General features: G+C 51.4%; 1 protein-coding gene across 1 annotated transcript; it reads left to right on the plus strand.

The window, feature by feature from the left end:
• The first annotated feature begins 217 nt into the window (after positions 1-217).
• LOC127567250 (guanylate-binding protein 2-like) lies at positions 218-26,723 on the plus strand. Its single transcript, XM_052009933.1, has 12 exons — positions 218-439; positions 3,615-3,739; positions 4,109-4,218; positions 4,836-5,023; positions 5,945-6,190; positions 6,573-6,853; positions 7,313-7,399; positions 10,042-10,135; positions 17,602-17,909; positions 19,884-20,060; positions 22,421-22,675; positions 26,544-26,723. The coding sequence occupies exons 1-12, from the start codon at positions 268-270 to the stop codon at positions 26,721-26,723; spliced, it is 2,223 nt and encodes a 740-aa protein (XP_051865893.1). The 5' UTR covers positions 218-267.
• Positions 26,724-27,675: the final 952 nt, after the last annotated feature.

A 27,675-nucleotide genomic window follows, 5' to 3' on the forward strand; every position in this document is an offset into this window, starting at 1 on the left:
ATCTCTGTCGCACCTGAGACTGTGTTCCGGGATTGGAATCTAATCGAAGGATTTGCTGGTTCACATATTGAATAAGATAGCCATGGATGACTAAAGGCTGGGATTTAACCCGATGGTTTCGTGTAGAGAATAACAGATCGCTGTGTGGTTTTATTCTGTTCCATTTACACTGTAATAAATCAGTGTGCGCTCTCCCTTGTTCCAACTTTGCAGACGTTTCGGGAAAGGACTGTCAGTTGTCAGCGACCGGGGACCAACGGACTGAAGATGGAGGAGCCCATGATGCTGGTTTATAACACGGATGGGAAGCTGCAGGTCAACCCGGAGGCCCTGAGGGTGCTCCGGTCCGTCGAAGATCCGCTGGTTGTGGTGGCCGTGGCTGGTGCCTATCGTACAGGGAAGTCCTACCTCATGAACAGCATTGCGGGAATCAAGACGGGTAAGGGGCGGTGGTTGTGAACCTTCGCCTTTCTGTCCTGCAGAAACCCCGGGACCTGGGATACACAGGGCATACTTAAGTTGGCACTCTGTCATTAGTGGCAGATGTGCTGAAGCCCTCCAACGGCGTCATGTTGTTGGACTTCCCATCCTCTCTTTGGACAATGGATCCAGAGATATCTGGGGAATTTAAACAGCACGCCTCCTTCAACCCCCCTGACTGTCGAGAGAACACTGGTCTCATTAATGGTGACCAGGGTTACACAGAACATGGAACATTACAGCACAGTACAGGCCCTTCGGCCCAAAATGTTGTGCCGACATTTTATCCTGCTCCATTTAACCCTTCCCTCCAACATTGCTCTCCATTTCTCTGTCATTCACATGCCTATCTAAGGATCTCTTAAATGTCAATAATGTAGCTGCCCCCGCCACCTCTGCCGGCAGTGCGTTCCACACACCCACCACTCTCTTACACTCTGTGTAAAAAGACTTACATCTGATATCCCCCTTATACCTTCCCCCAATCAACTTAAAATTATGTACCCTCGTGTGAGCCATTGTCTCCCGGGGAAAAGTCTCTGACTGTCCACTCGATCTATGCCACTTATCATCTTGCACATTTCTGTCAAGTCACCTCTCATCTTCCTCTTCAAAGAGAAAAGCCGCAGCTCGCTCAACCTATCCTCATAAGACGTACCCTCCAATCCAGGCAGCATCTTGGTAAATCTCCTCTGCACCCTCTCTAAAGCATCCACATCCTTCCTATAATGAGGCAAGTAGAACTGAACACAATATGCCAAGTGTGGTCTGACCATAGTTCTATAGTGCTGCAACATCACCTCGCGGCACTTGAACTCAATACCCCGAATAATGAAGCCCAACATACCATACACCTTCTCAACAACCCTATCGACCTGCGTGGCAACCTTGACGGATCCAGGTGTCGTCCCGAAATCAATTTCCCTATCCGTCTGCTGTAAATAACACAGTGCCACGAGGTCGATTCGAACAAATACCTTTATTAGCAGTGCACCGCTAGGAGTTCTTCAGCACTCACTAAGAGTCGCTTCTCGAGTTCTCCCAGTACAAAGGGGTAGACAGAGATTTATGCAGGTATTGTCACGCACACTTTAATGAGTCAGGTGCCGGAGTTCTTAGTTGAGCAGGAAACGGACAAAGGGCTACTGCAGATGGACAAATAGCAGCCTCACACCCCAGGTTCAGCTCATCGTTTTTCAATCGGGTGAGACAACGGCAGGTATCACCTTCATTGTTTGAGACAGCCTTCCCATTTCCCGTTAAGATTGACCATCATCTCCATAGTCAAGCATAATGGGAATCCAATTAAGTTCCAGACACAGCAATTACCACACAGCACCCAGCCCAGGAAAGCAGTGGTGTGGCTGTTCTGGCCTGAAGGACACTTTTTAAATCAGTATTTCGAGCAGCCATAATTCTCATCCGTCTTAAGATATCAATACAGTTCTAGTTTATTAATCCTACACCTCCTCACAGGGACGTGGACCCTAAGATCCCTCTGTTCCTACACACTGCAGAGAGTCCTCCCATTAACCTTGTATTCTGCCTTGGTTCGATCTCCCGAAGTGTATCACTTCACACTTCTCTGGGTTGAACTGCATCTGCCACTTCTCAGCCCAGCTCTGCATCCTATCAATGTCCTGTTGTAACCTCCAGCAACCTTCTACACTATCCACAACACCACCAACCTTTGTATTATCAGCAGACTTACTAACCCACGCTTCCACATCCTCATCCAAGTCATTTATAAACATCACAAACAGCAGGGGTCCCAGAACAGATCTCTGCGGAACACCACTGGTCACCGACCTCCAGGCAGAATACTTGCTGTAAAAACTGTCTGGCCGTGTATTTCCTGAGGGTGTTGGAGATTGTTCAGCCCATTGAGTCCATGCCAGCTCGCATAGCTTCTCCTCCCACTTACTACCCGGTCTCACAGGCCCATCAACTCCCTACTCCTTCTCCTCCCATCCAGCTACACCACGGGTACTTCAGCTGATTAACCCCCCCCCCCCCCACACACACACAAGTACGTCTTTGGGAGGAAACCACCTCACGTACATGAAATCTGGACCAATTCCGATTTTACTCTCCCCATGTTCCCGTCATCTCATCCCCCCCCACCACTGCCGACTCTCCCCCATCTCCCACACACTGGGGGTGACTGATAGCTGTTGATTAACTCATAACCCACATCTCTTTGGGATGTGGGAGCTCATGGCTTCACTCCCCCTCCCCCAATGTTCATCTATCCTCTCTCTCTCCTGCCCGCTCTCTAAACCCCCAACCGTCTCTCTCTCCCTTCCCCCTCTCTCTTTCTTCCCCCCACCGTCTCTCTCTCTCGCTCTGCTCTCTCTCGCTGCCCCTTCCTCTCACTCCCCTTTCTCTTTCGCTCCCTCTCTCCCCTCTCTCTCTCCCCTCTCTCTCCCTCTCTCCCTTCCCTCTCTCTCCCACCTCTCTCCCCTCTCTCTCCCCCTCTCCCCCTCTCTCCCCCTCTCACTCCCCCGCTCTCCCCCTCACTCTCCCCCCCTCTCTCTCCCCCTCTCTCTCCCACCTCTCTCCCCTCTCTCCCCCACTCTCCCACTCTCCCCCTCTCCCTCCCCCCACTCACCCCATCTCGCCCGCCCCACTCTCTCGCTCCCTCTCTCTCTCACCCTTTCTTGCTTCCACTCCCCTCTCGATCCCTCCTCTCTCTCACCCCCTCTCTCGCTCCCTCTCGCTCCCCCCTCCCGCTCCCTCGTTCTCTCGCCCCTATCTCCGTCTCGCTCCTTCTCTCTCGCTCGCTCCCTCTCTCCCTCTTTCGGTCCCTCTCCCTCTCGCGCTCGCTCCCTCGCTCCCTCTTACGGTCCCTCCCCCTCCTTCTCCATCCCTCTTGCTCCCCTCTCTCTCTCGTTCCCTATATCCCCCTCTCTCTGGCTTGCCATCTCCCTCTCGCTCCGTCTCTCTCTCTCCATCTCTTCCCAGCTCCCTCTCCCCATCTCCCTCTCGATCCCTCTCCCCTCTCCCCGCCTCTCTACCACTCCATCTCCTTCCCCTTCCTCCCACTCCCTCCACCTCCCTACCCCTACCTCCCCCTCCCGCTCCCTCCTCCCCGCTCCTCCGGTCCCACTCAATCCCTTCTGCTTCCTCTGCAGGATTCTCACTGGGATCAACCATGGAGACTCACACCAAAGGAATCTGGATGTGGTGCCGACCCCTCCCTCAGAGATCGGGGCCAAGCCTCCTTCTGTTGGACACAGAGGGTCTGGGAAATCCCGAGGTCAGTACTTGCCTCTCCAACCATCCCAACCCCTGTGCAGTTGTCACATCACCTGATGAGTCACCCCACAGACAGAGAAACGATCCACAGGCCAGAGTGCAAACCCCACCACAGGCAGCGTGGACATCTGAATTCCGTTAACGATCTGGATTTAAAGTAAAAAGAATTGAAATATGACAAACATGTTCCTCGGCAGGTTCATTGTGCAATAGACAGAGGAATTCTGCCATCTATTTGTCTGAACCGTGTGTGACCCAGGACCAGTTGCCTTTCCCCCGGAGCAAGTTCTTTCACAATAGGCGGCACTTGTCTATCAGCCTGAACTCTGTGCAAGACCCCCCACTAACTGCTGATCCGTCCTACCTGCAGGGAGACAGCGACAATGATACTTCGATCTTTTCACTGGCCATTCTCTTGAGCAGCATCTTTATTTACAACTGTCGGGGAAAAATAGACCAGCAATCCATGGCGGACTTACAGTATCCTTCACTGGTGTCTCTCCAGCCCCTTCTCAGGGGGAGATCTGTACACTAACCGGTGTCCCTCAGTCCCTCTCCCTCGGGGGGAGATCTGTCCACTGGCCGGTGTCTCTGTCTTTCTCTCTCCGGGGAGATCTGGACACTGACCGGTGTCCCTCAGTCTCTCAGTCCCACTCCCTCCGGGGAGATCTGTACACTGACCGGTGTCCCTCACTCCCTCTCCCTCAGGGGGAGATGTGTACACAGACCGGTGTCTCTCAGTCCGTCTCCCTCAGGGGGAGATCTGTACACAGACCGGTGTCCCTCACTCCCTCTCCCTCAGGGGGAGATCTGTACACAGACCGGTGTCCCTCAGTCCATCTCCCTCAGGGGGCAATCTGTACAATGCCGGTGTCCCTCCGTCCCTCTCTCTCAGGGGGAGGTGTGTACACTGACCGGTGACCCTCAGTCCCTCTCAGGGGGAGATCTCCACACTGACCCGTGTCTCTCAGTCCCTCTCTCAAGGGGAGATCTGTAGACTGACCGGTGTCTCTCAGGGGGATACCCACACACTGACTGACTTACCTCAGTACAGTCCTGCCAACATTTCATTCCTTTATCCTTGACATTGCTCCCAGTTTTGTGACTGAACTGTCCAAACGGATCCAGGTGAGGGCTCAGCCCAATGTCAGTGACAGTCGGGACTTTGTCCGTTTGTTCCCCGAATTTGTCTGGCTGATCCGTGATCTGACCCCGGAGCTGGAGATCGAAGGGAAAGAGGTGTCTGCGGATGATTACCTGGAGCACTGTCTCCGTCTGAGGGAGGGTGAGTGTGTGAGCATGTCATTTGTGGAGGGCACAGGTCACGGGGTGCCGCAGGGGTCACATGGACAGGATGAGGTTGGAGAGGGGTTAGAGAAGGGTGGGGGGCAGGGCGGGAACAGGGGTGGAGTCAGGGGCTGAGAGGGTGGTGGGGGAAGACCTTGGCTCATAACGGCAGGCTTCCTGCTACTGCCTTATCCTGTTACCTTGCAGGATCGTGCACACGCACTCCAGGGACCCTTGCCTTCACGCCTTTACTCTGCATTCCCCTGACCTGCTCCCCCTCCCCATTCACATCACCTCACACTCCCCGAAATAACTTGACCGCCCGCCAGCACTGTCCTGTGGTTTGAAGGTGTAAAGACAGACCCTCCCGGCTGCTGGATACCTCCCTGCCCCACCCCATCACACCGACTGCCCTACCTTGTCACTCCCCCCATCCGGCGAAGTGCCCGCAACTACCCTGTGCGACACCGCCCCACCCCCTACATCCTCCCCCTCCCTGACAGGCTACCCATGTCCCCCAGCTACACTGCACTCGATGCCCCCACACATTCCCACCCTGGCCGTCACGCCTCGGTCACACCCTCCCCTCCAGGCCCCTCCTGTCCTCCCCTGCCCCTTCTTTCCCCTCCAGGCCCCTCCTGTCCTCACGCTGCACCTAAGCTCCCCTCCACGCCCCTTCTGCCCTTCCCCTGCTCCTCCCCTCCATGCGCCTCCTGTCCTGCCCCTGCCCCTCCCCTCCGTGCCCCTCCTGCCCTCCCCTTGCCCCTCCCCTGCCCTCTATGCCCCCCTCCTGTCGTCTTCTTGCCCCTCCCCACAGCCGTGCGGGAATGTGTTGGTCACAGTCTCCAGGTTGGGGAGTGGGGGAACAGAGTGTCGGGACGTGTGACCCCCCTGCCCTGAATTCTTGCTGCTTTCACAGATGGGAACAGTCAGCAGAACCGGGAATACAACGATCTCCGCAGGTGTATCCGGGATCATTTCCCCACACGTCGCTGCTTTGCATTTCCCTGTCCGGCTCAAAGGAAGAAACTCAAGGGTCTTCAGGAAATGGAGGACGAGGATCTGGATGAGGAGTTTGTCGAGGAGCTCCGGAGACTCTGCGAATACGTTCAAGCCAACAAGAAAGTCAAGAGAGTTCTCGGGGGTCACCCGGTCACGGGCAGGAGTGAGTAATTGGGTAACAACACCCCACCTCCCTTCGGCAGAAAACACTGAGGCGGAATTGGAATACACACCAGGAGAGCATGATAGGAGTGGGGTCCCGTTGGGAGTGCGGACAGTGGGAGTGAACGGGAAGGAGTGGGGACCCATTGGGAGTGCGGACGGTGGGAGTGAGTGGGGTCCCATTGGGCCTGTGGACGGTGGATGTGAATGGGAAGAGTCGGATCTGCTGGCCGTGTGGACTGGGAGTTAATGGGAAGCGGAGGACTCCTTTGGAAACCTGAACAGTGCGAGTGAATGGGTTTGGTCCACTGGGATGTTAGTCAGTGGGAATAAAGGGAGGAATCACATTCCCAGGTTCTGAAGTCCAGTATCCTCCTCCGCAGGATTTGCTGAACTGACCGAGACCTATGTGGGCATGATGGCGGACGGGGCCCTACCGTGTGTGAAGAAGAGTGTACCGAGATTGATGGAGGTGGAGAACAAGGCAGCATTGGATGAAGCCCTTGCCTTTTACAAACAGAAAATGAGCCAAATCTCCCATCGTGGCCCTGAGGCTTACAACAAACTCCTCATGGATTCACATGAGAACTACAAAGAGGCACTGAAGATCTTCACGAAAAAATCTATGTACGACAGCAGTGAAAAACACATCAAAGAGCTGGAGGTGAGCTTCTATTGCCCAGTGATTCCCACCTCCGTCCAGGAGTCTATGGAGCCAACCCACAGATGGGGAGACTGATAGACACCGGTCAGTGTCCAGATCTCCCCCTGAGGGAGAGGGACTGAGGGACACCGGTTAGTGTACAGATCTCCCCCTGAGGGCGAGGGACTGAGAGACACCAGTCAGTGTACAGATCTCCCCCTGAGTGAGAGGGACTGAGGGACACCAGTCAGTGTACAGATCTTCCCCTGAGGGAGAGAGACTGAGAGACACCGGTCAGTGTACAGATCTCACTTTGAGGGAGAGGGACTCACGACATCTTTCTTTCACTCACAGGAGGCCATGACTTCGCATTGCGATTCTCTCATGAGCAAGATCAAGGCTGAGTCATAAGAGCGATGTGAGGTATTTCTCTCCGAAGTAATGAGATCGATTGAGGGAAAACTGGCTTCTGAAAAGTAGCTGGCAGCTGGTGGGTACCGGGAGCTGGATTCTGAGCTCAGTGAGGCCGTCAACAAGTACAGAGCTGCAACCAAGGATGAAGTGCAGGTGTGTTCCGTATTACAGATCAACGCTTCTCAACTTTCAATGGATTTTCCTCTGTCACCCTCCATGTCACCCTACAAACCTGAATTTGACTCCAGTCCTCTGTAGCACCTGGAAGATATTAATAGAGGGGGTGAGTCTGTGACGAGAGTGTCCATGAGATGCTGGTGAGTGTTCAGTGGGTAGGGAGGCAGGCAGAGACAGGGGAGAGTGTCTGTAGGCTGGGGAATGGATTCGGTGGGTGGGTAGGGGTTGAGTCCGTGATGGAGGGGAGTGTCTTTGGGCTGTGGGAGGGCATAACGTGGGTGGGGGAGACTAGGTGAAGGCGGTGAGTGTCCATCGGCTGTGGGAGGGGATTCATTGGGTGGGTGAGAGTAGAGGACGGGGGAGAGTGTCCGTGGGCTGGGGTAGGGTATTCAGTGGGTGAGTTGGGGGAGAGTCGGTGAGGGGGGAGAGTGTCCGTCAGTTATAGAGAACATGGACATTGGGTGGACTTGGCTCCTCAATCCCTGCTCCACCATTCAGTGCAGTGACTTGTGAATTTATCCTCATGCCCTCATTCCCAGCACCAGTTATCTTTTAGTTCCTTGGTTTTAAAGAATTTTTCCTCATCTCTCCCGTACCTCTCCCCCACAGTCATCCGTCTCCCCTACACCTCTCCCCCACACGTCCGTCTCCCGGACCCCTCCCAACACACGTCCGTCTCCCATACCCCTCCCCCACAAACATGCGTCTCCCGTACACCTCCCCACACACGTCCGTCTCCTATGCACGTCCCCCACACACCTCCCCGCACACGTCCGAGAGCTTGGATAAGTACATAGGACTATGATATTGTGGCTATTACAGAGACATGGCTGACATCAGGGCAGGAATGGAGATTGAATATTCCCGGTTTTCAGTGTTTTAAAAGGGATGGGGAGTGGGGGAGAAGAGGAGGGGGGGGCGGTACTGGTCAGGGACACTGTTACAGCGGCAGAAACGGTGGATAATGTAGAAGGATCCTCTCTAGAGTCAATATGGGTGGACGTTTGGAACAAGAAAGGAGCAGTTACTCTACTGGGATTGTTATATAGGCCTCCCGGTAGAAGTAGGGATACTGAGGAGCAGATTAGGAGGCAGATTTTGGAGAGATGCGAAAATAACAGGGTTATTATCGTGGGAGACTTCAACTTCCCAAATATTGATTGGCACCTGCTTAGTGCCAAATGTTTAGATGGGGCGGAGTTTGTTATGTGTGTTCAGGACAGATTCCTGTCACGGCTTGTTGACAGGCCAACGAGAGGGAATGCCATATCAGATCTAGTTTTAGGTAATGAACCGGGTCAGGTGATATATCTATTGGTGGGTGAGCAATTGGGGCACAGGCGTTGGAAAGGGTTCAGAGGAGATTTACCAGGATGCTGCCTGGATTAGATAGTATGGATTATGAGGAGAGACTAAGGGAGCTGGGGCTTTACTCATTGGAGAGGAGGAGGATGAGGGGAGACATGATAGAGGTTTACAGAATATTGAGAGGAATCGATACGGTGCACAGCCAGCGCTTTCCCAGGGCACCAATACTCAGGGCATGGCCTTAAGGTAATGGGTGGGAAGTTCAAGGCAGATGTCAAGGGAGGTTTTTCACCCAGAGAGTGTTTGGCGCATGGAATGCGCTGCCTGGGGTGGAGGTGGTGGCTGATACGTTGATCAAGTTCAAGACATTGTTAGATAAGCATATGGAGGAAATTAAGATAGAAGGATATGTGGGAGGAAGGGGTTAGATAGTCTTAGGTGTGGTTTCAAGGCCGGCACAACATGGAGGCCGAAGGGCCTGTATTGTGATGTATGAATCTATGGTTCATGCACCTCTCCCACACACATCTGTCGCCAGTATACCTCTGTCACACCCGACCATTTCCTATGCACCTCTCCCACACATAGCCGTCTCCCGTACACCTCCCCAACACACATCCGCCTCCAATGTTCGAACGACCCAGTCAATGACCCCGAATTCTGGACTCTCCCACAGGAGTATGTCATCCCAGAGTGTCGCTCCTTCTCTCAATTGGTACCCTGGTCTCCCAGGTATCGGTCCAGTGACCCTCCTCTGAACTGCTCCCGGTACACCTGGTGTTGAAGGAGACTGTCCTCTCCTGTGGGTGCGATCTCACCGATACCCGATGTAACTGTAGTATCACCTTTGTCCCACACTGTTATCTCTCCCGATTACTTGCACACTGACTTTTTGTGAATTCTACACTCGGACACCCCGATCTCTCTGCATCTCAGAACTCCACAGTCTCTCCCACTTAGGTTTATTTTTCTGCCGTCATGGATACTTCTGCATTCTCCCACATTATGTTCCAGTTCCCTGATCCTTGCCCATTCACTGAAACTACCTCTCTGCTCTCTCTCACTTCTGTACATCCTTGTCATCACCTATCCGTGTGTTGCTGACAAACTTTGCTTCCAAACCTTTGCTGCCTTATATCGATTGTGCAAAGTCTTCGGATGGGGTCTCACTGAGATCCTGTGGGTCTGTAGCAGGATTGTGAGCTGGACGTCTCTCGGCGAGAGACTGTCCCTTGTATCTTGTTGCCTGCAGTGATGGGAGGGAAGGAGAGAGTCTTACCTGAATTGATTGGATCTCTCCTTCTCCGCAGGGGAATAACGTCCTCGACCGCTTCCTGGAAGAAAAGAAACCTCTTCTCGGCCAGGTAAAGAAGGTGGACAGGAAGCTGACTGAGGAAAAGCACGGTAAGAAAAGAAACAAGTGGCTGTAAAGTTCAGGTCAGGCAGCATCTGCGGAGGTGAAGTTAACGCTTCAGGTCTGAGTCTCTTCATCCAGAGTAAAAAGGAGAGACACACCTGTCGGGTGCTTTGCATCGGTGTTCACCAAGGAGAAGAACGTGGGTGGCAGTGAGATCATGGAGGGGGATGTTGGGCCTGTTGATGTTAAGAAAGAGGTGGATCTCATCACCGATCAACTGGACTCTGACAACTTGCACCCCTTTCCCAATTACACTTTATTTACTTGTGCACCAGGAGAACAGACCGGCCCCGCTGTCACTGAACCATTCCAAAGTTTCAACACAGAGTTGTCTTCTCCAAACAGATATTGACCAATTCAGATCTTTGGCCACCTTCGAATCCCTCATTTGCACACGTAAAGTACCAACCACGTTCCGTTGATCTCGGTGTCACTGACCAATAGGAACTACGTGCTGATGGCCAATAATACCTTCAAGTTAGTAAAGTCATGGTCCAGTAGTTAGTGTGTGCCTTTACAATCCTTGGTCACCATCCTTGTCTTGTCCTGGAGTGCTTGGTGACCTTGAGACCCGGGCTGGACAACGAGGAAGTCTGCTCTCAAGGATCCATCCTCGGCACGGGTGACTGCAGACCATCTCTGTTCGCACACTGCCTTAACCCTCGCCTTGCCACAGCACCCACCTCAAGAACATTGAGGTGCACAAGTCCTCAGATGGGATACCATTGAACCATAAGAGCAGTACAGCAAAATACAGGCCCTTCGGCGCACAATCTTCTGCCAACCTTTAAACCTCGCCTAAGACTATCTAACCCCTTCCTCCCACATATCCCCCTATTTTAAATTCCTCCATATGCTTATCTAACAATCTCTTGAATTACAGAAATGTACCTGCCTCCACCGCCACCCCAGGCAGCGCATTCCATGCACCAACCACTCTCTGAGTAAAACAAGCTCCCTCTGATATCTCCCGTGAACTTCACACCCATTACATTAAAGCCATGCCCTCTTGTATTGAGCATTGGTGCCCTGGGAAAGAGGCGCTGGCTGTCCACTCTATCTATTCCTCTTAATAATTTTTACACCTCTATCGTGTCTCCTCTCATCCTCCTTCTCTCCAAAGAGTAAAGCCCCAGCTCCATTAGTCTCTCCTCATAATGCATACTCTCTAAACCAGGCAGCATCCTGGTAAATATCATCTGCACCCTTTCTAACGCCTCCACATCCTTCCTATAATGAGGCGACCAGAACTGGACACAGTACTCTAATTGTGGTCTAACCAGAGTTTTGTAGAGCTGCATTATTACCTCGCGGCTCTTAAACTCGATCCCACGACTTATGAAAGCTAACATCCCATAAACGTTCTTAAATATCCTATCCACCTGTGAGGCAACTTTCAGTGATCTGTGGATATGAACCCCCAGATCCCTCTGCTCCTCCACACTGCCCAGAATTCTGCCATTAACTTTGTACTCCGCCTTGGAATTTGTCTTCCAAAGTGTACCACCTCACACTTCTCCGGATTGAACTCCATCTGCCGCTTGTCAGCCCAGCTCTGCATCCTATCAATATCTCTCTGTAAGCTCCGACAGCCCTCCACACTATCCACAGCTCCAGCGATTTTTGTGTGGTCTGCAAACTTGCTAACCCATCCTTCTACCCCCTCATCGAAGTCATTAATAAAAATCACGAAAAGTAGAGGTCCCAGAACTGATCCCTGTGGGACACCACTAGTCACAGCCCTCCTATCCGAATGCACTCCCTCCACCACAACCCTCTGCTTTCTACAGGCAAGCCAATTCTGTATCCACACTGCCAAGCCTCCCTGGATTCCTTGGCCTTTGACCTTCTGAAGAAGCCTACCATGCGGAACCTTGTCAAACACCTTACTAAAATCCCTGTAGACCACATCCGCTGCACTACCCTCATCAATCTTCCTGGTCACCTCCTCAAAGAACCCTATCAGGCTTGTGAGGCAGGATCTTCCCTTCACAAAGCCATGCTGGCTGTCCCTAATCAGACCATGATTCTCTAAATGCTAATAGATCCTATCTCTTAGAATCCTTTCTAACAGCTTACCCACCACAGACGTAAGGCTCACTGGTTTGTAATTCCCTGGACTATCCCTACTACCGTTTTTGAATAAGGGAACAACATTCGCCACCCTCCAATCGTCCGAAACCATCCCTGTGGACAACGAGGACTCAAAGATCCTTACCAGCGGTTCAGCAATCTCCTCTCTCGCCTCTCGAAGCAGCCTGGGGAATATTCCGTCGGGCCCCGGGGACTTACCCGTCCTAATATTTTCTAACAGCTCCAACTCATCCTCTCTCTTGATATCTACATGCTCTAGAACATTACCTTTCCCAACACTCTCCTCAGCGTCATCAAGACCCCTCCCCTTGCTGAATACTGAAGAGAAGTATCCATTGAGAACCTCACCCACTTCCACAGCTTCCAGGCACTTCCTCCCACCATTGTCTTTAGTCGGACCTACCTTTACTCTCGCCATCCTTCTGCTCTTCACGTACGAGAAAAAAGCCTTGGGATTCTCCTTAACCCTACTCGCCAAAGCCTTTTTATGTCCCCTTCTCGCTCTCCTCAGCCCGTTCTTGTTCCTTCCTTGCTACTCTATATTGCTCCTGAGCCTGTCCGATCCTTGCTGCTTACACCTTATGTGTGCTGCCCTCTTCTTCCTAACTAGTCGTTCCACCTCTCTCGTCACCCACGGTTCCTTCACCCTGCCATTCCTTCTCTGCCTGAACGGGACAAATTTATCCCTAACGTCCCGCAAGAGATCCCTGATCAACCACCACATCTCCATGGTACATTTCCCTTCAAAAAGGACATCCCAATTTACACTCCCAAGTTCTCTCCTTATAGCCTCATAGTTCGCCCTTCCCCAATTAAATATCTTCCTGTCCTCTTTGCTCCTATCCTTGTCCATGACAATGTTAAAAGTTAGGGAGCAGTGGTCGCTGTCTCCCAAATGCTCACCAACCGATTGATCTGTCACCTGTCCCGGTTCATTACCTGAAACTAGATCTGATATGGCATTCCCTCTAGTCGGCTTGTCCACATACTGTGACAGGAATTCGTCCTGCACACAATTATCAAACTCAGCCCCGTCTGAACCTTTGGCATTAAGCAGGTGCCAATCAATATTTGGATAGTTGAAATCTCCCATGTCAACAACCTTGTTATTCTTGCACCTTTCCAAAATCTGTCTGCCAATCTGTTCCTCAGTATCCCTGCTGATACCGGGGGCCTATAGAATACTCCCAGTAGAGTAACTGCTCATTTCTTGTTCCTAACGTCCACGCATACTGACTCTAGAGAGGATCCATCTACCTAGTCCACCCTTTCTGCAGCTGGAACTGTGTCCCTGACAGGTAACACCACCTCTTGTCCTCTTCTCCACCTCCGCCCCCCCCCCCACCATCCCTTTTAAAACACTGAAATCCAGGAATATTTAATATCCATTCCTGCCCTGGTGACAGCCAAGTCTCTGCAATAGCCACAATATCATAGTCCCATGTACTTATCCAAGCCCTCAGTTCATCTCCCTTATTCCTGATGCTTCTTACATTTAAGTAAATGCACTTTAGTCCATCCACCTTTCTACTTTTATACCCTATACTCTGCGTTTCCTTCCTCAAACCCTCTCTATATGTTAGATCTGACTTTTCCCCATGTACCTCTTCCTCTGACCTACCCCTCTGGTTCCCATCCCCCTCCAAACAAGTTTAAACCCTCCCGAACCGCACTAGCAAACCTTCCTGCAAGGATATTGGTCTCCTCGGGTTCAGATGTAACCCGTCCACTCTGTACAGGTCCTACCTTCCCCAGAAGAGATACCAATGATCCAAAAATCTAAAACCCTCCCTCCTGCACCAACTTCTCAGCCACGGATTCATCTGCTATCTCCTCCTATTCTTACCTTCACTATCACGTGGCACTGGCAACAATCCCGAGATTTCTTCCCTTGAGGTCCTGTTCTTCAGCCTTCTCCTTAGCTCCCTGAACTCACTCTGCAGGACCTCATCCCTCTTTCTACCAATGTCGTTGGTACCAACATGAACCACGACTTCTGGCTGCTTTCCCTCCCGCTCAAGACCCGATCAGAGACAACCAGGACCCTGGTACCTGGGAGGCAACATACCATCCGGGATTCTCGCTCACGTCCACAGAACCTCCTGTCTGTTTCCCTGACTATCGAGTCTCCTATCGTTATTGCCCTCCTCTTCTCCTTCCTTCCCTTCTGAGCAGCAGGACCAGTCCCAGTGCCAGAGACCTGGTTTCTGCTGCTTGGTCCCTGTAGGTCATCCCCCTCAACAGCATCCAAAGTGGAAAACCTGTTAATGACGGGAACAGCCTCCGGGGTCCTCTGCACTGTCTGCCTGTTCCCCTTTATCCTTCTCTCCCCTGACAGTCACCCATCTATCTGCCTCCTGGACCCTAGAACTACCTGCTTCCCACTGCACAGCATCTACATGACTCCCTCCCTCACTGATGCTCCGCAGTGTTTGAAGCTGCAACTCCAGCTCATCAATTCTGAGCAGAAGTTCCTCCAGCCTCAGGCACTTACTGCAGATGTGGTCACCGTGTACTTGCTCCCACATGATGCAGCTGCAGCACATCGCCATGTCCTCCATCTGAACTATTTTTTTCCCTACCTAGCTGTATTCTACTTAAAACTTTTAACAAGGACCGTTAAACCTTACCCTTACCGAGCAGTTACTCACCAGTGCTGTTGCAGATGGCCTTCTCTCTTGATGCCGAAGAGAATAGTAGATAAGTGGATCCCGCTTCTCTCTGTTACCTCCTAAGCTCGTTGAGCAGAAGCCCAATCACTCTGCTCCGTCTCTCTCTGCTGCCCGCTCCGAACACTGCCCAGTGGTAATGTCGGTCGTTTTAAACTGCGCGCGCTCAATCCCATCTAAACCACAGGATACTGATGGAGGTGAAGGGAACAGAGTGCTGGGGCCTTGACCAAGATCTTTGTGTCCTCTTTAGTCACAGGCGAGTTCTCAGAGCATCACAGAGGAGCCAGTGTCACTCCTTTGTTTAAAGAAGGGCATTAGGAGTGATCCAGCAGACTGTCGGCCCTTGAGCCTGACATCCGTCGGAGGGAAGTGTCGGAGAGGATTCCCAGGGACAGGGTTTACTCACATTTGGAAAAGCAGGGACTGAAAGAACAGAGAACAGCACAGAAAAGGCCCTTCGGCCCACAATGTTGTATCGACATTGCTAATCCCTCCCACCTAAAGAATGCCCACATCCCTCCATTTCCCTCCCATCCAAGCCCCTCTTAAAAGCCCCCGATGAATGTGCCTCCACCACCCTATCAGGCAACATATTCCAGGCATCCACCACTCTCTCAGTCAAAAACGTACCCCTCACGTCTGTTCTGAACCTACCACCTCTCACCTTAAGTGCATGCCCTCTGGTGTTGGATCGCTCAATAATGAGGAAAAGACATTGCTTGTCCACCCTATCTCTGCCCATCATCATTTTACACACTTCCAACAGATCACACCTCAGCCTCCTTCGCTCCACAGAAAAGAGCCCAGGTTTGTGTAGCCTCTCCTGATAGCACATGCCCTCTAATCCAGGAAGCGTCCTGTTAAACCTCCTCTGCACCATCACTAAAGCCTCGACATCCTCCCTGCAGTGAGATGACCAGAATTGCACGCAATACTCGAAATGTGGCCCAAGCAGAGTACTATAGAGATGCATCATAACTCGCTGACTCCTGCACTCAGTACCCCGATCAATGAAAGAAAGCATTCCATAAACCTTCTTAACCACCCTATCTCCCTGTGTAGCCACTTTCAATGAGGCATTTACTTGGATGAACTCTCCCACAAAGGAGAGGTGGTGCAGCAACATCCAACTGACTGGGGTGTGGGGCGGTAGAGAGTCCGGCACATCCTCCGCAACACCGGGGACAGGTAGAACCTCAGCACAGTGTGACCCTCGGTTCCCACGTACTTGGTGTCCACACACCGGCTGCCACAGCCACACACGGAGGAGATCAGCTGGCACTATAGCAACCGGCTGCTGGAGGACGGTCAACTCGTTCCGACTGCTCTGGGAGAAGGAGAGGGGGAGCGAGGGAACTTGCTCTCCTGAAGGCTGCGGTGGGACGTGGGGAAGGCTCATGTCCGTCTCTTCCATCAGGAGTACGCACGGAACGGGGTGGGGGGGAGTGGGGTTGGACTGAGAAGCGGGAGCCTGTGATAGGGCAGCTTGAGAACTGGCTTGCCTGTAGAAGACAGAGGGAGGTGGTTGAAGGGACTTATTTGGGCTGGAGGCCTGTGAGCAGTGGTGTTCCACATGGATCTGTGCTGAGACCTCTGCTGTTTGTGATGTACAAGATTGGTGGAGTTATGAATAGTGTAGAAGTCCGGCGATGGATACAGCGTGATATAGATCAGCTGCAGATATGGGCTGAGAAATGGCAGGTGGAGTTTAACCCGGATAAATGTGAAGTGTTGCACCTTGGTAGGACTAGTGCCAAGAGGCAGTGCACTCTTCGGGGCAAGAACCTTCACAGTGTTGAAGAGCAGAGAGGCCTTGGGGTGTAAGTCCATGGCTCATTGAGAGTGGCTACACAGGGTGGTTAAGAAGGCTTATGGAATGCTTGGTTTCATTGATCGGGGTATTGAGTACAGGAGTCAGGGAGTTATGATGCATCGCTAAAGAACTCTGGTTAGGCCACATTTAGAGTATTGCTTGCAATTCTGGGCACCTCAATATAGGAAAGATTCGAGGCTTTCCAGAAAGTGCAGAGGAGGTTTACGAGGATGCTGCCTGGATTAGAGGGCATGTGCTATCAGGAAAGACTGGACAAACTTGGGCTCTTTTCTCTGGAGCGACGGAGGCTGAGGGCTGATCTGATGAAAGTGTGTAAGATGATGATGGGCAGAGATAGGGTGAACAAGCAATATCTTTTTCCCCATTATTGAGCGATCCAATACGAGAGGGCAAGGTGAGAGCGGGTAGGTTCATAACAGACGTGAGGGGTGCGCTTTTGACTGAGAGAGTGGTGGATGCCTGGAATGTGTTGCCTGATGTGGTGGTGGAGGCACATTCATCGGGGGCTTTTAAGAGGGGCTTGGATGGGAGGAAACTGGAGGGATGTGGGCATTCTGTAGGTAGGAGGGATTAGGTATGTCGACACAACATTGTGGGCCGAAGGGCCTGTACTGTACTGTACTGCTATGAGGACAGGGATGATGTTGCTGTAATTTGGTGCTTCTGACTGCATGCCTATTTGTAAAGAATGAACTGAGAAAAACCTAATAAACCGCTCGAGGGAAACATAACCGGTTGAACGGGGAGTGAAGCTCCCTCTGCAATGTCCCCGTCACACACTGTGGGGGAAGTGAGCCCCTTCACCACTCTCACCAGCCACTAACCATCTTGTTCTCTGTTCCCTTCTGGTCAGCTTTGGAAAAGGAGCTCTTGAGGGTGAAGGAGGAGATGGAGAAGAGGGAGCGGGAGTGGAAGGCGGCCGAGGAACGCAGGAAGAAGTTGCTCCTGCAGCAGCTCAGGGAGAAGTTTGAGGAGGGGAAAAAGTTCAGCCTGGAGGAGCTGAAGGAAGCCATGGACCACACAGAGAGAGAGGTGAAGAAGTACTTGTCCGAGGGCAGGGAGGAGGATGCGGAAAGGGCTCAGGAGACGTACGAGTACCTGAAGAAGAAGCATGAAGAGGAGAAAAATCGGTGGTTCAACACCAAACTGACGTCGTACTGTGTTATGTTGTAGTTATAATAAAGAACTACAGTTCCCAGTGGGCAATGCAAGGGGTCACATGGGAGAAACAGGAGGTGGCTGTAAAAAGAGAGGGAAAGCAAGCCTGTCTGTGTTGTCGGTTAATAAATGCTCCGATGTTAAACCCACACGAAGTTTGTCTCTTAATGAAGAACAAACATAACATGGTGTCAGAAGTTGGTGTGAGGTCTGAGCAGGGGGAGTAGATGAATACTGTGTGCAATTGAATAATAAACTCAGTGAGTACGAAAGAAAAGCTGTAATAAAACGGATAAAAAGCCGGCCGGCGTGGCGAGGGGGCACACTGTTCCTGAAGTTCAGCAGTCACCGGATTTGCCAAGAGAGATTCAGGTGAGAGGCCGAGAGGTCCAGTTATGGATAAGTTAAGTCCTCCCACGCCTCTGCAGTTTACTGGAAATCTCATCGATAACTTGAAACGCTCAAACAGCAATTCAACGTATATTTAGGTGCTAGTGGAGCAGGAGGGAAAGATGAAAAATAGAAAGAGCCTATTTTCCTGCCCGTGATTGGTGAAGATGCTTTGGACATCTAGAACAGCTTTCAAATTGATGAGACAGCTTCTGAGTTGGGCACTTTGATGAAAAAGTTTGAGGAGTATTTTATCCATAGTAAAAACATCATATTTGAGAGAGATATTTTTTTTCTCCTGTGACCAGAAACAAGGTGTTAGATTTGACCAATACTTAGCTGAGCTTCACACACTGAGTAAGTCTTGTGAATTTGGAGATTTGAGAAATTCACTAGTTAAAGACAGAATAGTTTGTCGAATTCCAGATAATGGACTCAGAGAAAGACTGTTGCGTGAAAAAGAATTGAGCCTGGAAAAGGCAGTGAATATGTATAGGTCTGCAGAAACCACACGATCACACGAGCTGCACAGGGCATACCCAGCAGTGCATGGTGTGAAAACAGAGAAGCAGCACACAAGGCTTTTCCGAAAGTCACAGCAAAGCAAAGAGGAAGGCTCAAACAGCAAATTCAGCAGATGTGGAGGTAGACACATTCCAAAGATATGTCCTGCTTATGGGACGTCCTTCAATAGCTGTGGGAAGAAAAGTCACCTTGCGAGGTGCTGCAGAGCTGGGGCTAACAAGAGAAAGGTGTGCACAGTTGATGAGGAAATGGAGGAATTATTTGTGGATTCTGTACAGGATGTGGCTGCTGGTAAAACAGAATGGATTGTTCCAGTAACTGTGAATGAGACAGTAATTCCATTCAAGCTTGGCACCGGAGCTCATGTGAATCTGTTATCCGTGGATGATTATAAGACTCACAGTAAAGAGTAAGATTTATCCTGTGAAGTTATAAGTGACAGGCTACAATGGAAAGAAATTTCTAGTACAAGGGTGACCTTTAAGCACATTTTAAGCACTTAAAATCACAGTTACGGATTGTGGAAAGGAAACTACAGCCAGTATTAGGTCTGAGTGCATGTGAAAAGTTCAACCCAGTGAAAAGAGTTTTCATAGCAGCTTCACATAACAAAGATGACAACACAACACTCATGGAAGAGTATGCAGATGTCTTTGAGGGCTCTAATGTTTACCTGGTGTACACAAAATCCACACAGATGAGGCAGTGGCTCCTTTTGTCCATGCATGCAGGAAGGTTCCGTTTCAACTTAGGGATAAACTTAAGCAAGAACTAGCATGCACGGAACGGATGAATGTCATACAGGAAATTGAAGAACAAACAGCTTGGGTGAATTCACTGGTCATTGTGCAAGAGAAAATAGGAGCATTTTGTATATGTCCAGACCCAAGAGATCTCAATTAAGCCATCAATAGAGAGAATTTTAAATTGCCAACACGGGAGGAGATCATGACCCGGTTTTTAGGTGCCAAATGGTTCAGCAAGCTCGAAGCATCGTCTGGGTTTTGACAGATGAAGCTTGATGAGGCAAGTTCTAGACTGTGCACTTTTAACACACCAAAGGGAAGCCATCGCTACCTTCGGCTGCCATATGTGATCCTGTCCGCACCAGAAGTCTACCGTAAAACCATTGACATGATTTTTGAGGGCATACCTAGTGCCGAGCCCATGGTGGATAACTTTATCGTCTGGGGGACCATCAAGGAGGAACACGATACTCGACTGAGACAAGTGTTTGACGTGATGGGGAATGTCAATTTGAAATGAAATAAAGAGAAATGTGAGTTTGGTGTGAAGACACTGATCTTCATAGGAGATGTCATATCTGAAGAGGGAGTGAAGCCTGACCCAAGAAAGACGTCAGCCTTTGAAAACATGGAGAGGCCCCAAAACAAAGAGGAGGTGAGACGTTTCTTAGGGATGGTGACTTACCTGGCTTAGTTCATGCCTCGACTGTTAACTGTGTCAGCACCACTTAGGTCGCTCCTCTAGCAACAAAATGAATGGATTTAGTCTCATAAGCAAGAAGAGTGTTTCCAGACGTTGAAAAGGGTGCTAACTGAAGAGCCCGTGCTGAAGTTTTATGATCCGGAATGGTGTATCAGGATATCAGCTGATGCATCCCGGCACGGCCTTGGATCAATACTACTGCAGCAGCATAATGGCACATGGCAACCTGTGGCCTATGCATCAAGGGCTTAAACAAGTGCAGAAGCCAACTATGTTCAGATAGAGAAAGAGCTTCTCGCCACTACATATGCATGTCAGAGGCTCCATCAGTACACCTGTGGGCAAGCTATTGAAGTGGAGACAGACCTTAAACCATTGGTCTCAATTATGTCCAAACCACTGAATGACTGTCCCATGAGGATACAGCGCATGTTGATAAGGCTGCAGAAATATGATGTAAAGATGATCTACACACCGGCAAAATATACGTTTGTTGCTGATGCGCTGTCTCGAGCAGTCAACAAGACAGAAAAGAGAGACCAACAGTTTACTGCAGATATACAGGCCGACGTTGACATGATAGTCACCTCTCTTCCAGTATCCCCGGATAGAACAGAGCAGATTAGGAAAGCAGCAGAGGCAGATGAAACAATGAAAATACTCAAGGATACAATACGAAAAGGATGGCCAGCAGCAAAGGATGACTGTCCAATGTACTTTCGGGATTATTGGGCATGCAGAACTGAACTGTCACTAGTGAAAGATCTGATCTTCAAAGGGAACAGGTTTGTGATTCCAGTGTCGCTACGCAAGGCGATGCTCCAGGAGATACACGAAGGGCGTCTTGGGGAGGAAAAATGTAAACGTAGAGCACATGAAGTGATGTACTGGCCAAGAATGAACCAAGACATCAGCCATACCACTGCTTCATGTGAAATATGCCTTACCTACAGACCAAAGCAACAAGGAGAACCATTTACACCACACCCTGTACCAGACGGGCCGTATTTCAAAGTTGGAGTGGATTTGTTTGACTGTAATGGGAAGAGCCATATTGTTGTAACAGGCTACTTTTCCAATTACACAGAGGTTACGACACTGCAACCAACGTCCAGCAAAGCAGTTATAACGTTCCTGAAAGCTGTGTTTGCGAGACATGGAGTGCCATGTGCAGTAGTATCAGACAATGGTCCACAGTTTTCGAGCTGTGAATTTGAATACTTTGCCAATGTTTGGGGGGTTTCGACAAATAACCTCAAGCCCACATCACCCAACATCTAATGACCTAGCAGAGAGTTCAGTTAAGGTGGTGAAGGGCCTCATGAAGAAAGCGCAAGATGGAGGAGAAGATTTCCACACAAGTCTAATGATTTACAGAGGTGAGCCACTGCAGAACGGCCTTTCACCAGCCCAAATGTTGATGGGTTGACGCATACGCACGAACCTTCCAGTAGATGAAAACCTGTTGACACCCGGAGGAGCACACAAGGTCAAACAGGCTAAACAAGAAGGGAAAGGAACACAGAAACAGAATTCCAGACAGCGAGAAGCCGACCAGTCCTGAAGCCTGGGGATCAAGTGCGAATCCGAGATCATGATTCTGGCACATGGTCCATGCCAGGAGTTGTACAAGAGGAAGTAAATCCACATTCACAACAGACCCAGACGGAGCGAGGGACACCTCTGAGGAGTAACCGCATGGATCTACGACCACAATCTTCAACCCATGGCTGTGTCCCGGCCCCTGTCAGAACACCAAAGGGGCAGCATCTGGAGAAAATGAACATGTGGACCAGAGTTTCCAGTGAAACGCCAACCGTAACGCAACAAATGAAAGCAACACACCTGCGGAAACAAGTACGAGGCCAAAAAGGACCATTAAACCACCTCAGAGACTGCTTGAAAGCTGCTGAGTTGACAAGGGTTCTCGGCAGGTTTATAAGGAGAAAGTATTGTGTTTGTTTTTCTTTAAAGGGGTAAGATGTGTTATTATGTAGTTATAACAAATAACAACAGTTCCCAGTGGGCAATACAAGGAGTAACATGTGGGAACAGGAGGTGGTGTAAAAAGAGAAGGAAAGCAAACCAGTCGGGTGTTGGTTCATAAATGTTCAGATGTTAAACCACGCTCAGTTTGTCTCTTGATGAAGAACAAACACAACAGCGTGGTCTGCGGATTCATTGACCGCGCCGCATACATTCATGTCGAAATCGTCGATCTGGATGGCAGACAACAACGGGCCCAGACCCGAGCCCTGAGTAACACCACTAGTCACGGGCCTCCGGTCCGAGAGACGACCTTCGTCCCTCACCCCCTGCTCCCTACCGTCGAGCCGACTGTGGGTCCAACCCGCCTGGATCCTGAGCCATCCAACCTTCGAGAGCAGCCCACCGCCCGGAAGGGTGTTCGGGGCCCTCTCTGGATACTGTGGCCTGCCTCGCAAGGGAGAGACAGGGAAGTGATTGAGTCTCAAATCCCCCCAACTCTCCCACCCCTTGCTCCCCCTCCCCAGGGTACTCCCCATCTCACAACTGAGGGTCAAAATTTTAACGAAATTAGAATTTAGGTTTCATAGGACGAAGGATACAGCACAGTACAGCACAGGAACTGGCTATTTGGCCAATGTACTAATTAAACTGGTATGTCGGAACTAATCCCTTCAGCTTGCACAGTGTCCAACTCCCTCTATCCCCTGCACATCCATCTACGAGCCTCTGAAACCCCTCACTAAGCTGATCCCGTCTCCCTACACAGTGTCCATCTCCCTCCATTCCCTGCACATCCATCTACGAGCCTCTCAAAACCCCGCTATCGTATCTGTCTACACCTCCTCCCCCACGGCTGGCAGCACATTCCAGGCACCCACCGCTCTCTGTGTGAAAAACTTGCCCCACACATATCCTTTGAACTCCTCCTCATCTTAAATGCACGCCCTCTGGTATTAGACATTTCCACCCTGGGGGATTGGAGAAAGATCCCGGCTGTCTGTTCTATCTGTGCCTCCCGTGACCTCAAAAACTCCCCACCCCATCTCCGCCGCTCCGGAGGGAATAATCCAAGTCTGTCCGACCTCTCCTTGTAGCTCACGCTCTCTAATCCAGGCAGCGTCCCATTGAAACTCTCCTGTACCCTCTCCTACCCTCGTACACCGAGATCCTCTGTTCTCAATACTCCCCACCATCCCTCTGTCCCTCGGCACTCCCCACCATTCACGGTGTCTGTCCTCCCCTCGTACATCGAGGCCCCTCTGTCCTGCAACGTGATTACCCGACTACTGTACTCAACGCCTTGACCGATAAAGGCAAGCGCGCCGTACGCCTTCAGAACCGCCCTGTCGACCTGAGCGGCCACTTTCAGGGGAGCTGTGGACTCGGACACCAGGATCAATCTGTCCTGTCGTTAACGGTGTCCTGTCCCCTTTACATCTGACCTCCCAAAGTGCAAACCCTCACACTCGCCCGGATTAAACTGCATCTGCCGCTTCTCAGCCCGTGTCTGCAACCGATGGATATCCTACCGTGCCCTTTGGCCACCTTCTACACCGTCTACAACTCCGCCGACCGTTGTGTCCTTTGCGAACTGAGTCACCATCCACGTGTTCATCTAGGACATTTCTGTACGTCACAGACAGCAGGGGTCCCAGAGCGGACCCCTGCGGGACACCCCCCTTCAAAGACCTCCAACCAGAATAAGTACCATCGACCGCCACCCTCTGTCTTCTACGGGCAGCCCATTCCTGAATCCAAACGGCCAATTCACCATGGATCCCCTGCATTTCTGGGTGAGCCTCCCGTGAGGGACCTTGCCAACGCCTCGCTAAAATCCACGTAGACAACATCCACAGTTCGACCTTCATCGATCGCCCCCGTCCCCTCCTCCTCCCCTCCTTCTCCCCTCCTCCTCCCTCCCCCGCCACAGCTCCTGTCCAATCATGTCCTGGCCTCCCCCTCCACCAGTCCAGTACTATCCCACAAGGCCCAGACTTATCCTCATTCATAAACTATCTTAAAATATCAAGAATCCCACAGCGTGGAGACAGGGCCTTCGGCCCGACCGGTCCGTGCCAGCCCAGACTCTCCCCTGAACCGGTTCCATCTCCCCTCGTTTGCCCCCTCTCCCTCTGAACCTCTCCCACTTCCCCAGACCCATCTGTTGACTGTCCCCGTCTCTCCCACTTCCCCCGGCACCTCGTCCCTTTAAATCTTCTCGCCGCACCTCAAACCTGTGCCCTCTAGGTTTAGACACCCTGACCCCTGGGGGTGGGGGGAGAAAGTCTGTGAACGTCCCCACCTTATCTACGCCCCTCGTGGGTTTATAAACCTCGGGGAGGATCACTCTCCCCTCAGCCTCCTTCCCCCCGCGAGTGGGGGGGGGGGAGGGGCGGAGAACAGTCTCGGCCTGTCCAGCCTCTGCTTATAACACAAGCGTCACCCACCAACCTCTTCCCCCCAGCGCGATACCAACCCAGCTCCCGTGATCCCACCTTCCCGTTATCCCTCCACGTGGTAATCCTACGCCCCATTTATGTCCCCATTACCACCCTTTATTCCTCTGATTATTCCCCCCACTTAATCCCCCACTTATTCCCCCCGCATATTCCCCTATTTATTCCTCCCCACATTACCTCCCCACCCCCCAAATATTACTCTGTTACAAAAATAAATGAACAGTGCAGAAAGGGAATAAGTAGACAGTGTTCCTGGGTCCGTGGTCCGTTCAGGAATCTGACGACGGAGGCGAAGAAGCTGTTACTGAATCGTTGAGTGTGGGTCTTCAAGCTCCTGTACCTGCTCCCCGACGATAGGAACCAGAAAGGACACAGAAAATACGGTCTTATGTGGAACCAAGCGGTCCCGGTGTTGCTGCACTAAGGGGGTGATCAGGGTCGTGCCGGTCGGTTCGGAACCGAGCAGTCGAAGGGAAGTCGCTGTCCCTGAACCTGGCGGTGTGGGGACTTCAGGTTTCTGTACCTCTTGCCCGAGGGGAGCTGCGGGAAGACAGTATGGCCCGCACGGTGGGGGGAGGAATCTTCGACGCCGGATGTTGCCTGCACGAGGCAGCCCCTCCTGCAGATACTCCAGACGGGTGGGGTGGGGTGGGGGGTGTTGGTGGTGGGGACTTGCCCGAGATGTATCGGGGCAGAGTCCCCCTCTGCTCTCCACAGCTCTTCATGTCCCACGTGTTGGAATCTCCGTCCCAGACCGCGATCGGGACGTCAACCCACGATAGAGATGTTGACGAACTCTTGTAAGGTGAGTTTATTGTTCCATGCACAGAAGTACAGGGAGGGTATGGACAGCTTGGTGACAGCAACCTTTCCTTCATTGTCAGCAGAACAGAAGAGCTGAACATTGACTTCAGGAAAGGGGGCGGTGTCCATGCACCTGTCTACATCAACGGTGCTGAGGTCGAGAGGGTCGAGAGCTTCAAGTTCCTGGGAGTGAACGTCACCAACAGCCTGTCCTGCTCCAACCACGGAGACGCCACGGCCAAGAAAGCTCACCAGCTCCTCTACTTCCTCAGGAGGCTGAAGAAATTCGGCACGTCCCCTTTGACAGTCACCAACTTTTATTGATGCACCACCGAAAACATCCTATCCGGATGCATCCCGGCTTGGTACGGCAACTGCTTTGCTCCGGGACAGCAAGAAACAGCAGAAAGTTGTGGACACAGCCCAGCGCGTCACGGACACCAGCCTCCCCTCCGCAGACTCTGTCTTTACCTCTCGCTGCCTCGGTGAAGCAGCCAGCATAATCAAAGACCCCACCCACCCTTGGTCCCCTCTTCTCTTCTCCCCTCTCCCATCAGGGTGAAGATACAGGAGCCTGAAGGCACACACCACCAAGCTCAAGGACAGCTTCTATCCCATGGTGATAAGACTATCTTATACGATGAGACGGACTCTTGATCTCACGATCCACATCGTTGTGAACTTGTACCTTATTGTCTCCCTGCACTACACTTCTCTGTTGCTGTGACACTTCACTCTGTATTCTGTTGTTGTTTTTACCCTGTACTACCTCGATGCACCGTGCAATGAATTGATCTGTACGGACGGTATGCAAGACAAGTTTCTCACTGTACAAGTGACAATAATGAACCGTTACATGCAGAGGTCCACGTGTGCACAGGTGCAATGAAAGACTTACTTGCAGCAGCATGACAGGCACAGAGCATCAGAGACGCAACATTCACCAGTAACACCTAACTTTGTACTACAATGGGTGGGAGACCCAGGATTCACACCCTGAAGCCCAGTTGACGATTACCAGGCATTGGGTGGGCGGGGAGCACCAACACCAGTCGGCCTAGCTGGGGTTTGGGTAACCATGGCTGAACCAACCAAACACGTCCATGGGAACAGCCTGGGTATTGGGCGCGGGGAGCGGGCGGCTGAGGTCAACGATCGTCCCATCAAACGGTGGACAGACCAGAGGGGCCGAATGGTCTGATCCTGCGGGAGCTAACAGTGACTTGTGTATTGAATTCACCCTTTAAGCGAGGCACGGAGAAGGTTTTAGTTGGTGGAATTTAATTTTATGTCGAATTCAGCAATCACATTTGATTTAAATCAAAATTATCACGTATAAATCTGCTTTTCGGTGCGGATTCGGTGTCAGGCGGAAATGGGGATCGAACCGGTGACTCACCGGTGAATGGGGTCCGAGGCGGGTGGTGACGCAGGGGTAGTGTCGTCACCCAGTCCGATGGCCCCGGCTCCTGTCACTTATGGGCTCGCAGGCTGCCTCCCGCCCTTGTGGAACGAAGGGAGCCGCCCATTGGTGGGAGGAGCATGGGAGGGGGCGGATCCCGGACCGATAGTTCCGTTTTCGCAGGTCACCCATTGGGCCGCCTCCCCGTCTTATCTTCAAGAGGCGGTACCTCAAGAAGGTGGCATCCATCACTACGGACCCTCACCATCCCAGGACATGCCCTCTTCTTGTTCTTGTTACTACCGTTGGGGAGGAGGTACAGGAGCCTGAAGACCCACACTCAACAATTCAGGAACAGCCTCTTCCTCTCCGCTATCAGATTCCTCAACGGTCCGTGAACCCATGAACATAAGATTTCTTTATTAGTCACACTGCACTTGTCTACATCTCTATAACTACATTTCCCATCTTGAAAAAATCCTTCCGATATTTTTGCTTGTTAAAGAGAATCCGGAGGCATTTATTTACAACGCTAAAAACAAGAAGGGTATGAGGCAAAGGGTAGGACTGCCCAAGGGCAGAGGTAATTTCTGCTTTAAGTTGAAGGGTCTTAGCCAAGTACCAAACGAGTATTTTGCATCAGTTTTCACTAAGGAGTATCGTGAGATTAATGAGGGGTGTTTGAATATGCCTGGGCATTTTGAGATCAGAAAGGAGGTGATGCTGGATCTCTTGAAGGTAATTCAGGTGG

This window comes from Pristis pectinata, unplaced genomic scaffold (genome assembly GCF_009764475.1).
Source record: "Pristis pectinata isolate sPriPec2 unplaced genomic scaffold, sPriPec2.1.pri scaffold_66_arrow_ctg1, whole genome shotgun sequence".
Classification (NCBI taxonomy): Eukaryota; Metazoa; Chordata; class Chondrichthyes; order Rhinopristiformes; family Pristidae; genus Pristis; species Pristis pectinata.